This window comes from Nymphaea colorata, chromosome 2, assembly GCF_008831285.2.
Source record: "Nymphaea colorata isolate Beijing-Zhang1983 chromosome 2, ASM883128v2, whole genome shotgun sequence".
Taxonomy (NCBI): domain Eukaryota; kingdom Viridiplantae; phylum Streptophyta; class Magnoliopsida; order Nymphaeales; family Nymphaeaceae; genus Nymphaea; species Nymphaea colorata.
The window spans coordinates 4,942,886-4,956,032 of NC_045139.1; the positions used below are offsets into that span (position 1 = coordinate 4,942,886).

A 13,147-nucleotide genomic window follows, 5' to 3' on the forward strand; every position below is an offset into this window, starting at 1 on the left:
TCTCCTTCGGGTGATGATAAGTATTGATGATATTAGACTGCCAAAATGGTCTAGTATGTGCTACAAAGCAATGACAACTAAATTGCGGCTGTTTCTCAAATGTTCACCCTCTCTCCTTGAGTCGGCAACAACTCTGCTGTATGATCGAGTGGTTTCTGACAACTCCACGACACCATTCTATCTAGGTTGGAAATGCCTAGTTTTGTTGTGCAGTTCAATAGCTTGAAAGAGTCTTTAAAAGCTGAAGATTTCCAAATTCTCTGGTAGCTTACTTTTTATTTATTGGTACTTCATAACCATGTCTACCGGAACCAATCTCCTGTTCATTCACTGCACCTGTTAAATCTGGTTTTTCCTTTTCGTTTTTTCTATTTTGATATTATCACATCTTCTGGGTGCACAAGGGAATACAACCCATCACTTGGAAAAGAGCCTGAATTCTCCCCTTCCCATTTCTTTTTGCTTGTACGGTCTTGGGCTATGTCGGAGACGGCACCCTTGAACTTAAGACACCATGATCAACCACTTAAGATGGATAGACATAGCATCTACAGGAATTGAACTAGAAGCGACATATTTTTTCATGTGCCCTTAGCCCGACCACCTATATGCTCCTGACCAGCTTCTCTATGTCCTTATCTACCTCTTTGTATATGGAAAATTGGGAAATGAATCATGTTTTTTTTATCAGAATAGGTTGGACCAACTTAATTTTAATATGGGTTAGGTAAATCCTTGTTAGTTTATTTGAAACAACAAAAAATAACTATGCACGTTACCAGAATATTCATTGGAAAACATCCTTGAAGGACAGAATTATAAATGGAAAAAAGTACTTTAAAAAGACAAATATGCCCCTCGGGCAGTGTGTTGTGGCTCAACATTGACGCTGCTCTAATCTTTGTAAGAAAGATAAATGGAAAAAATAAGAGAACAAGTAAATGGGGGTGGAAGATGAAATTTAGCTTTTCCTATGGGGAAAATGAAATTTCGCCTCTTTATGTGCTCTTTCTTTTTTATATATATAAAAAAAAAGAGGGTTTGTAGAAAAATGCAAACACCAAGATCTGCAGTTGGCTTAAGATCATCACCTGTGTGAAAGATGTTCTTTTTCGGTTTTCTCAAGTTCTTGGTAAGCTTATAAACAACCAGTGCACTGTTGTTTCACCATGCAAAGAGAAGAACCAGCTGAACAAAGTTATACGTAGGAGTGGAGTAAGGAATTTTTCATTGTTTAACAGTCAAATTATGTTTTTAAAATTTTAACGTAAGACCATGACCCTCAGACTCACCAACTATGATATGCAGGGGCGGAGGGAGGAGGGGGCCGCCTAGGCCATGGCCCCACCCTGGCCAATGAAAAAAATAAAAAATTTTAATTGTGTCATGTATTTTTTGGATTTGAATTCAATTGGCCTTACCCGGATCCAGAGGTTGGACTGTCGGCCCGCCCCTAAAGATGCATGCAACAATTGAACAACAATGACTGCCAATGCAATACCTTCCATCAACGTAAAAGCAAACCCATAGCAAGTTGCCAAACAACAAAACAATGAAGTCCAATATGACCAGCGCAAAAATAATTATATATGATGATAGCGATTTAACATAAACGCACCAAAATAATTAGGACAAACAAACTGCTTTAACAAGCAGATGCAAATGCATGACTAAAACTTAAAAACTTCGTCGCTAAAAAGAATCACTATATTGACATTAGCAACAGTTTATGGTTGCTTTAACGACAGTTTTATGATCTTGTGAGCAACAAGATTTTGTATTTTAACCATCTGACAACTATGCTCAATCTAATGTATTTGCTTGTTAAATTTAAATCGCTAAAAAAACACTTTAAGAAAAATTTTGTCGTTAAAAACAATTACTATTGGTATTAATGACAACTTATGGTTAGTGGAGGAAGTAGAAATCTTTGGCTACAAGGCATTGTTGTAGAAATTCTCATTTTTAAAGGGGCACAACATGCATAAGTAAGTAAATAGTTGTAAGACATCTATGTAAAAATAAATAAAAATTTTGTTACTTGTGGTGGGTTTAGTGACTATTGTGGTCGTTTTAGTAAAAAATTTTACAGTTCAGCAATCCATCAACTATCCAGCATCTAGTAGCATTGACTTCTCTCTCTATCTCTTTTTCTCTTTATATATATATATATATATATATATATATATATATATATATATATATGTTATGAATTATATGTTGTTATAAGTTAGATGTTACCGGATGGGTAGTAAAAAAAAGTATATTGTTAAAAGAATCATCACTTGTTAAAAATATCTTGAAACATTATTGTACAAATTTGTTTTTAGCAATAAGTTCTTAGTTACTAATTATCTGACAATATTTCAGCACACAACAAGACATAACTCCTGTCTATATTACGGAGTGATTAAAAATAAAAAATTGTTATTTGAAAATAGTTGCCACAAAAGTTTTAACGATTACTTATAATCATTTTAATAAAATTTTATGGTATTTCCAAATTTTGATTGAGAGGAATTTTGTTTTGACCATCCACAAAAATGTGGGGCATGTCCGAGTTTTTCTTTTTCAACTTCATAAATAAACCAGTTCATTTGGATTCAATACAACCGATACATTCCGGTTCTCCTTGTCATTTTGTAAAACGATTCACCTCCGATACGATTGACTCCATCTGCGGCTAAAAGCGCGGGAAGCACGCCTCCCTTGTTTCTTTCCAACGGCAACTCCCTCTCAGCCTCTCTCTCCTTTCGGAATGTAAGACCCTGTTCTGCCATGGCCACCCTGTCTCTTCCTCCTCCCGAAACCCTTGAAATTGATTCTTCTTCTTACTTCCTCGCCTGCTTCTCCCGTTCTTCCATCCTCCGCCCTTCCCAGAACCCTTCACCTCCTCCTCTCTCTGTCAGGATCCTTTCAGAAGGCTCTTCCCTCCCTCCCTTCCCGCCCAACTTCCCCAATTCCAAGCGTATTCCAGACACCCGCTTCGTTGTCGACGGATTCCGCTCATCTGGCGCCTTCTCCGTCGCCTACTTCCTCACCCACTTCCACTCCGACCATTACGCTGGTCTCAGCCCTAACTGGTCCAGGGGCCTCATATTCTGTTCGCCGGTAACCGCCAGGCTCTGTGTTGCCTGCCTTAACGTGCTCGAATGTTTCCTCGTTCCCATCGAGGTCGGCCGCCCTGTCCGGATAGATGGCTGCGAGGTCACTCTGATTGATGCCAATCACTGCCCCGGTGCCGTTCAGGTTCTGGTGAAGGTATTGGGGTCGGAAGGGCGAGAGAAGAGGTATGTTCATACCGGCGATATGAGGTTTTCTGAATCGATGCTGAGCGATCCCATTCTTAATGAATTTGTTGGTGCTGATGCGGTCTTTCTTGATACTACTTACTGCAATCCTCGATTCGTTTTCCCGTCCCAAGATGAATCGATTGAATACATAGTGAAAACCATCGAAAGGATTAAGGGTAAGGCTTGCGGTGGAAATGATGGAGTGGCCGAGCGAGAGTCTGTTCTTTTCCTCATTTCCACTTATGTTGTCGGCAAGGAGAAGATCTTGCAGGAAATTTCCCGTCGGATCGGTTGCCGGGTGTTTGTCGACTCAATGAAAATGGTGATATTGGATCAGTTGGGATTGAGCGGGAGTGGGGAATTCACGGTTGATGCTTCTGAGAGTGACGTTCATGTGGTGCGTTGGAATGAATTGGGCGAGACATGGCCTTATTTTCGGCCTAATTTCGTGAACATGAAGAAGGTATTGGACGAGAGAAAGTATTCCAGAGCGGTGGGTTTCGTTCCTACGGGGTGGGTTTTCAGTGCTAAACGGGATGATTTCATTGCGAGGATGAAGAATTCATGTGAGATTCATCTTGTTCCATACAGTGAACACTCTAGTTACGATGAGCTAAGGAAATATGTTAGGTTCTTGAAACCGAAGAATGTCATTCCGACCGCAGGCATGGAAAGTGGGAAGAAATCCAACAGCCCATATCATCGTGATATCTGCAAGCATTTCTCTGGATTAATGGACGAGACGGCCAATAAAGTAGGCTTCTTGGAGGCGTTCCATTTCAAGGCATTGAATAGACATGAGAATGGGAAGACCCTAACCAATTTTATGAAAGAAGTTGGTGTCTGTTCAGGGATAGATAGAAAGCTATATGTGCAAAATGCTTTGGCAAATCAAGGGGAGGAACTGGAACATGCGGAGGGTGAAATGAAATTTCATGTATCTCCTGAGAAAGTTGAGGGGCTTAGTTTGCTAGGTTCTCTTTCCAATGCACAGTTAGAAGTGACTGGAAAAGCTCCTGAATGTCCTCCGTCAGAAGTTCAAGTGATGGTTTCAGACACCGGGATTACACACATGAATGCAGAAACAAGCATACAAGAACTTCGAGATTGCTTGCCAGGGTGGGTAACAGTATCTCAGATGGTGAATCTGCTTTCTGAAGCCAATGGCGAAATCACTGAAGCAGTATCCATTTTTTACGAAAACGAAAGGGAACTGCATGATCAGGTTTCTCAAATTAAAACCAGTCCTATGCAAGATGGTGCAAACTCTGCTAGTGACCCTTTACAGAAATTGGTTCCTGACTCTGGATTATGTACCACATTAGGGCCAATAGAAACTGACGTGACGGATGTGTTCTCAATTAGCAGCCCAAGTCAATCCACAAAACCTCCCCTGCCCAAACTTATTAGTCCCAAGAAAAGGGAAACCGTTGGATCAAATAGATCAAAGAAAAAAGGAAGGGTGTCTACAAATTTGAAGTCAGACAAATACAAGCAAGTCACAATTACGAAGTTCTTTGGAAAAGCACAAAATAATGTTCCTCAAGATGGTGGTATCGATTGTGATGTAACTGATGGATGTTCAAAGAATGAGGTCCTCCATGATGCAGCCACTGCAGATGGAGGAAAAGTATCTCAGCTTGTTCATATACTAGATAGCAATATAACTGCACAGCGCGCTACAATCTTATTGGAAAAGGCAAACGGTGATCTTAATCTTGCTTTGGATATTTTCTACAATTAATCCACTTGCTTGGTTGAGGATTTTGATGGGAAGGTGGGTTCTTGCAGGGCATTAGAAAAATTTCATATGATTCCTAGCGAAGCCTCTCCCCGAAAGGAAGATAGTTGCCAGGAGAAAGTGATTCATGTACCTATTTTACATGGAAGTGGAAATAAATCGCTGGAGGCATCTACAAGCTTTGTTTCTTTACCTCCTGAAACGTACTTGCCTGTTGAACATGGTCGGTGGTTCAAGTTGCACGTAACAATATTCCACTTGTTTTTTTGTGAAAAATCTACTCAGAGGTGCCTTGATCTTCAAGGTTTCATATCTTCTTGTTTGGACAAAGCTTTGGTTTATCTTAAAGGACAATGAAACTCTTTGCAGCATGTTGGAGTATTGGGGAACCTGCACCCTATTTGCATCTTGCACGCACCTTTGACTTGGTTGAGCATGAGAGAAGCAGGCTAAAAATTACCTCCATGCTGTGCAACATGTTCAGAAGGTTTGTGTGGCTCCTCTCACGTTTTTCCCTGTTTGAGGCAAATTTCATGACTTGGGAGGCACCTAAGTAGGTTCACATGGTCAAACAGAAGGGATTTTAATTTGCCTGAATCAGCTGATTCAAATCAAAGTGATGAAGAAACGATGGAATTGCTGTTTGATTCGTTACCATTATTTTTTCAGAAAATTTTCAAAAATACACCTAAAGAATAGGCAATAATTGAAAGCACACCTAACTTCTCTATTTTCTTAAAAACACACCAAAGTTTATATAGTTAATTAAAAACATTCATTTCTGTCAAGTCGTTTGGCCCTCTAAAGAAGAGCATGAGAAATATGCTTAATTTTGTACACCTGTCTAGTATAATTCTTTAGCATTAATTGAAAAAATGTTCACCTGACTAATTTTTCATATGAAACAAAAAGAGTAACATATTTCTCAATTTTTGCAAGTTTTTGGATAATAATTCCTTTAGAAAATAATCACATTTAATTCTTCTTTTTTTTTTTGAATCTCTGAATCATTCTGAAAAACGTTGTTTAGATCCAAAGGCCGATTTGAGAACATCGGCCTAATCGACATTGCCTGTGGGCGTTGCAATTTCCTGGGTGGCTGGGATGCATGGATTGGTGTCCTATATTGTTTGCTGTAGTGGAAGCTGTCTCTCCTTTCTCTTTGTATCTCTGTACTTTGTTTTGTGCTTTTTAATGCTTTATGCAGACGCATTGCCTTGTTGAATTAACGTGCTTAATGTGTTGCCAACCAATATTTTTGGCTTTTTTCACTTGAATTTTGCAGCTTGCTTGCCTTATCACCTGAGGATGTGGTCCCTTCTGTGTATCTATGCACTAACAGGATTGCTCCTGACTACCAGAATGTGGTTGGTACTTCCGTTCCTTGTCATAAACATTTATCAGTTCTTTTTTTTTTTGTTTGGTATGGTCTAAATTAGGTTCTGTTTTATTTGTATTCCAGATGAAGGCAAATATTCACTTTGTACAGTTAATAACTCCACGCAATCAAGTGCCTATTTGCTGTTTCTGAAACCTCATGTAACTTGAACTGGTCTAAATCTATATGGTCCATAGGCTTATGATTTCTCGTAAATCTGCTCATGCCAGCATCTATTGCTATCAGAGACTTTATTCTGATTGGTATTATGATAAGGAATATTGTATTTCAAGTGTCACATTGAGCTCATAAACCGCTAGTTGTACCTTTTTAGTGTAAAACATGCGTTTTACATCTGACGTGCACTGAAAATGTAGTTCTCTGTCCAGGAAGAAGAAAACTCTCCTTTATTTCTTAAGAAAGTACTATCTGTGTCTACGGCTGTCAGAATATTGGCATCTGAAAGAGTTACAAAGGACCATGAGGATCACTTTCAGAATGAAGAATGACAAATGACACTAGAATAAATTTGAGGCGGTCTAATGGGATGAATCCATGGTCTCTAGTTCTAATTTTCTAACAGTCCTCTTCAAGTTATGCACAGGAGAAAAGAAAATTAGGCATTAGGAATTAGAATCATGAACACTGAAAAGGTGAGAGAGGCATGGAGTGTTGAGGCAATGGCTAGCTTGTGACGTGCGTGCGGAAGATATTTTCCCTTTACTGTTTTCATTCTTTTGTTCTACTCAATTGTTCCATTCATTATATGTTTGTAAGGTGAACCAAAAATGGATAACCAGAATGAAAAGAAAAGTCTGATAAAGTTCACCCGTGGATATAGGCAGTAATAGCCGAACCACGTTAACTCTCATGTGGTGTGAGATTACTGTTTTTCTTGAATTCTTAATATGGTATCAGAGCAAGGCGTTTAGATCGTGGGGTGTTCTATCTTTGTGTTGTCTTGGCGTTCAATACTGAAATGCATTCATCTTCATTCCCACCAAATAATAATGATGGTGGCTCTAGCAATTCCAAAGTCGTGATTCAAGAAAATCATCCTCTCAAGATCTCCACACTCTGTTTTCAAACACTGATTACATCAGTTGGTACTCTTTTGTTGAAACAACAAAGAAAGCATAAATTTGTTCTTTGGTGTATTTATCAGTGGCGCTTGTGTCTGTTCCACCTGCACTATAATGCTAGTCAATCACCCTCTTCTAGAAAAGCAGGTATGAAATAGGACACGAAGAACATGGTGAAGTTGTTTTCTTCATGTAGGAATCTTGTTTGGTGTTTTAATAGGAAAACACATAAAGATTTATAGATGCTACTACTACCGCTTTTCTCTGCTTGGCCAAATTTTGATCGCTGTCTTCGTTAACCCAACCACTCTGTCTCTCCAAATTATGTTACACATAGAAAATGGAACTTTAGAACCTTTAGGCAGAGAAGGTGGAACTTTAGAATCATTCGCATATAACAGGAAAATGCATGATCTTTTCTTTTTTGCTATCTGTCCTGTAACCTTCAATTGAGCCTTTGATTCACCTCTTGAATTTTTCTCTCGAACAGGAATCAGGTCACCTTCTTTTAATTGGAATTATTTAAAATAGATTTGTCGGATATCTTTCATCTTAAAACTTGTGCGTAGGGTTCACTATCAATTTGGAAACAAAGGAAGAATGTACTAACCGAAGTGCTGACTGTAATTAAAAGAACAAAAGAACGAATCAGTCATAAAGTTACAAAATTCAGATGGATTTGACGATGGAAGTAAGGCAAAATGTCAGTTCTTCTTCTTTTTGCCTCTTTCTCTCCCTTCTTTCCCCTCGTGCTTTTGCTCTGGTTATGGTTACTATTCTTTATATATTTTTTTTTTGTCCTTGTTTTGAATGCTATTTTTTTTCTTATGGCCCTTTTATTTCTTTTATGCCTTTGTCGATTGGTGATGCTTTGTCTCCTATAATAAGTTTTCATTTTGTCACCTCTCCCTAAATTAAACACATCTTGCATCCTGTTATTACCAATTTCAAGATAGCATAACAAAGATGATTAAAACTGTAGAGCATCTAAGAGATTGTGATTAATTTCTTTGATCTTCTTTTACCAACCCATTTAAAACTTCATCTATTTTATATTCTTGCACTTCCACACAGACAAGTGCATCTGCCTATTCAGGTGTTTCTTTATTGGTATCCAATTGTGTGTGTATATATATATATATATATATATATATATATATATATATATATATATATATATATATATATATATATATATATATATATATATATATATATATATATAGAGAGAGAGAGAGAGAGAGAGAGAGAGAGAGAGAGAGATTGGTAAAAGCTAGACCAGTTAGATAAAGAAAAATAAAAACAGACCCTTTTAAAATCAACTATTGTTTATTATTATTTTTTTGCAATCTATCCTTTTGGTTATAAATATGATTTTAAGAGTAATTAATGGAGAAACATACCTTAGGTTAGTTGTTTTTTTAATAATAAAAAGATGAACTATTCTCACAACATCAAAATTTGGATAGTGGAAAGATTGTTTTTATAAAAATACTTAAACTAAAGCATGAATTATATTAAGCTAATGCATAAATGGTTTTTATCTCTTATCCAAGTGGTCTGCTACAAGGAAGAGTTGCGACCAAGGGAAACAATAAGGAGACCTATCTCATCCCTTGCCTGACCAGTTTTATATATATATATATATATATATATAGAGAGAGAGAGAGAGAGAACAATAGAAAAAGATTTAATTAATTAAGTCGAAATTAGCTAACATGCTATCACAAAGAAAGTCATTAGATGTGAATTGGAAACCAGCTTATATCGAAAGGTTGGCCCGGGTGGGCCCGACTAAGTCTGGTTCGACTCGATAAATTTTTTAAATATTAATTATATTGATTTTTATATATACTTATAATATTTATGAAAATTAATTATATTTATATGATATTTTATATTAAAAATAAATATCTTTTAATTTAATCGGCCTGTGTTTGGGTTTTGGGTGTCAGGCTTGGCTCGGGTAGCTCTCTCTAAGTTCATAATGTCTTGCATAATTTACCATTCACTGGTTAACAATTAAACAGAATTACTGAGAGTGTAGTTTGGACATGGACAAGATCCACGAGCATCTAATAAAGTTTAAGTACAGCACAAGGAGTATGGTGAGAAGGCGTCAGTGGTTTGGATTTTTTTTTCTAACTACTAACCCGAATCTCTATCTTTTGGTATCGCTAGGGATGTCCGCCCGGAGATATAATCTAATGTTTGATTCGTATGCAGATTTGACTGGTTGTATTCCATAAGAAAATCCAGATCTGATTTAGAAAACTGGATATGAATTTGTTATCGTATTTCATACCCAATTTCAGTGCACACCCGAATCATATTACATGGAAAAATTTGGATAACATTTAGTATTTGTATAGCTAAATTTGAATCCGAACTCCGATACTAATAAACAATACCATATTACTCATTTATGTTGATGTTATATCCGATCCAAATCTAATTTGTTAACGTCCAATGATTCTATTTCTTTTTATTAGAAATTTTTTGCTTTTATTATAAAAAATAAAAGACATTTGAATGCCACAAAATCAGCCACGGTTCATTGCCGTGGCGAACAGGAGAGTGAGATTAAAACCTGGAATTGAAAAAAAAATTCTAAAAATAAGTTTCCTAAAATAAATGAATGGAAAAAATCTTTTTATTCTCATTTTGATGTGTGTGTTATGACTGAGAAATAAATTTTTTAAAAAAAAATTATTTCTTAGTTTGATAATAAAAAATCATATTTTCAGATTTACATAACATGAATTAATCTAAATTATAAAGGTCAAACCTTTTGGGCAAATTCCTCACTCCTAGTAAATTATCACATCTCTTAAAAGTATCATCTGATCGTGTGTTTCTATGTACATTGTTATTCAAAATGGACTATCACATCCACAATATCCTAAAATATCAACAAATGACATCTTTCATAGAAACAATTATATTCCAAAATCTCACATTTTCTCAGAAATAATACAACAATAGAGGCAATATTTTCTTCTTGGCGTAATATAATTTTACTAAAAAATACATCTTAAAAAAGAAAGACATCACCCCTAGGTGCAGTGAAAGAGATTGCAAGGATATATAGAGGCTCAAGTAATAACTTTGATCAATCCAAGGAACATAAAGGGAGAGAAAAAGAGAGAGAGAGAGATACCTCAAATAGTTTTTTGTACTTTCTCTTCTTCTTTTTTTATATGAATGCTTCTTCTATGTCTTCAAAACTCATTCATTATCAATTGTCTATCTTTCATCTTGGTTTTTTCCTTTAAATTGTATTTGATCTGAGGTTGCATTAAAAGACTTGTTTTGAGAGATCTTCAGTTTAAACACATGAGGATCTTAATAGCATGGATTTCAAATTCATGCTATATGTTAAAAACCATGAATTTAAGAACGGATTTGTGGGGAGATGTCCCATCTTAAATATATGGATTTGAGATATTGCAAGATCTTAGAGGCTGGCGTAGGCCACTGCCCACGCCAATCAAACAGATACAAGTCTGATTTGATCTCAAATCATCAGATTTTAGGGGCTCCTATTTCATGTGTTTCTGTGAGCCGTTACGGATTAAATAAACGTAAGTAAGGTATGCGATGGTAACCATTTAGGTCTGGTTATTTTGGACACTCACATTTATGTGGCCGAAGGCCTTTGGACTTTTTTTTTAGTGGTTTCGGAAACAACATAAAAAAATGATATTTAAAAGAAATTGACAAAAACAAAAGGCGCGTGTTTTTTAGGTAATTTTAATATTTTTTAATGACATGCGGCTTTTTCTTTTATTTTTATTTGTGGTTTATCTACTTATTGTTTGTGGTGTCTTTTTAGTTTCTCATCTATTTCATTTTTCCTTCATTGTTAATATTTTTAAATTTTAAAAATTTACTTATTTTTGTATGGTTTTTCCCATTTTTTCTCAAACAACACTGGAGAAAAGCATATTTGGAGCCCAAGAAGGAGAATCTCATATCATTTACAGTCTGTTTAGTCCATAAACAATAAGTAAACATATTTGGAGCTTAAATCTGAAAAATCAGATCCGATCTGACTAAAACAATTAGATTCAGGAAGGCAATTCCACGGAATCTGATTGAGGACATGTTTTGGAGTTTCAGATCCAAATCTTCATTGGGATGTGAATTTTTTAGAGGGGAGTACGTTCAAAATAAGTGCTAATGGTAGAAAAAAGCTTAATATAGTTGACCACCATTTTGGCTTCAAATCCTGGAAAACGACTGGATCTTTGTTACGATGGATTCTGGATTATCTGAAAACCGTCAGCCCACAATGGAGCAGCTAAGCGGCGGCTGAACCATTATTGAATACTTTATATTAAAGTATGGAACATAATGAAACCTAGGTAAGGAATCTAAAATATGAGTATCTTTTTGTTATTCGTTTCCAAAGTTATATTCAACCCTGTGAGGTATTCCAATTGTTACAGTTTCATGGATCCTTAATAAGATCTATTTTGTGCAAGTATATTACATGAATTTTATATACCTAGAGAGTCAGCAGCATTTTTCCGTTTACTGGCTGAGAGGGGAGGAGGAAGACAATGATGGGACCCGGGTCCTAAAAAGCTCAGACTCAAGAAGAACGGGTCCCAACTCAGTCCGGAATCCCCCAAAAACCCGTGCGCCCAGCACTACAAAATTGGCTGACCAACACTCTTTACAAACCCGGACCCGTGTCCGATTATTCTCCGTACGAAGTGTCGACACCCTGCTTGGCGTGTCCCTCCTCACCGGACCAGCGAATCCCGTCAAATGGACTCGGTTGGCCATCGCGTGTCCCGCCTTGGTGTCGCCGCTCGTAATCGCGTCCCGCCTTGGTGACAGAGGCTGTCCATGTGACTTAGATGTTATCGTCCACAGAATAACAATCAATGCATGCCAATATGCAAAAAAGGTGAAATATACACGAATATTTATTTAGCACCAGCAGTTCAGGAAATACATACAAAGATCAAGAACTACAAAGAGGCTGTCCATTGAATCATGAACAGAAAAGCTGGGGAAAGGGATTAAAAAGAAGATAAAAAAAAACTCAGAAAGACTTGGCATTACTACAACTCTTGGAAAGAGGCAAAATTAAATCTCAACACCTGGAAAATCTATGAATTCAACATTCTTATGCATGGTGTCGGTGTCCTCTGGTTCCTCAACGTCGCTGTTGATAACCCTGAACTTCTGCGGACCAGCAGAACTCTCTCCATAGCTACTCAGTTCATTCATGGTTGTCACTCCATTTCCGCAATCCTCTGTACTCAAACTGAGAAACCTCCCCATCTGCTTGCGGAGGCCTGAAGTACCGAGGCCTGAAGTATCAGCATCTGTGGAAGGCTTGGTTAGGAAGTTGCTCATGGTGATGTTCCCAGTGTTGCTGCTGACGAAGTTGTGAGAACTGCTCTTCCCACAGAGGCGGAACCGGAACCGCTCCAGGGCCCATTTGTTGCCATGGACGCTGTGGGCATTAAGAAGCCTTTCTTCCTCCTCCTCTGACCTGTTAAGCGTAGGGTCCAGTGTTGGGATTTCTCCCCATAACGCATATACAAAACCAAACGTATATACCCTAAAACAGGATCATGCTTATGTTAAATCATTGAATCAAACATAACCTTAAACTTAAAGCGGAAGCGTACCT

General features: G+C 37.2%; 1 protein-coding gene across 1 annotated transcript in view; it reads left to right on the plus strand.

Moving 5' to 3' along the window:
- Positions 1-2,729: 2,729 nt before the first annotated feature.
- LOC116246798 (DNA ligase 6) overlaps positions 2,730-13,147 on the plus strand; it is a 44,696-nt gene continuing 34,278 nt past the window's right edge. Inside the window, 3 exon segments of the mRNA XM_050075756.1 lie at positions 2,730-5,257; positions 5,404-5,521; positions 6,320-6,401. Of these exon segments, the coding sequence (XP_049931713.1) occupies positions 2,779-5,257; positions 5,404-5,521; positions 6,320-6,401 (2,679 nt within the window). The 5' untranslated portion in view covers positions 2,730-2,778.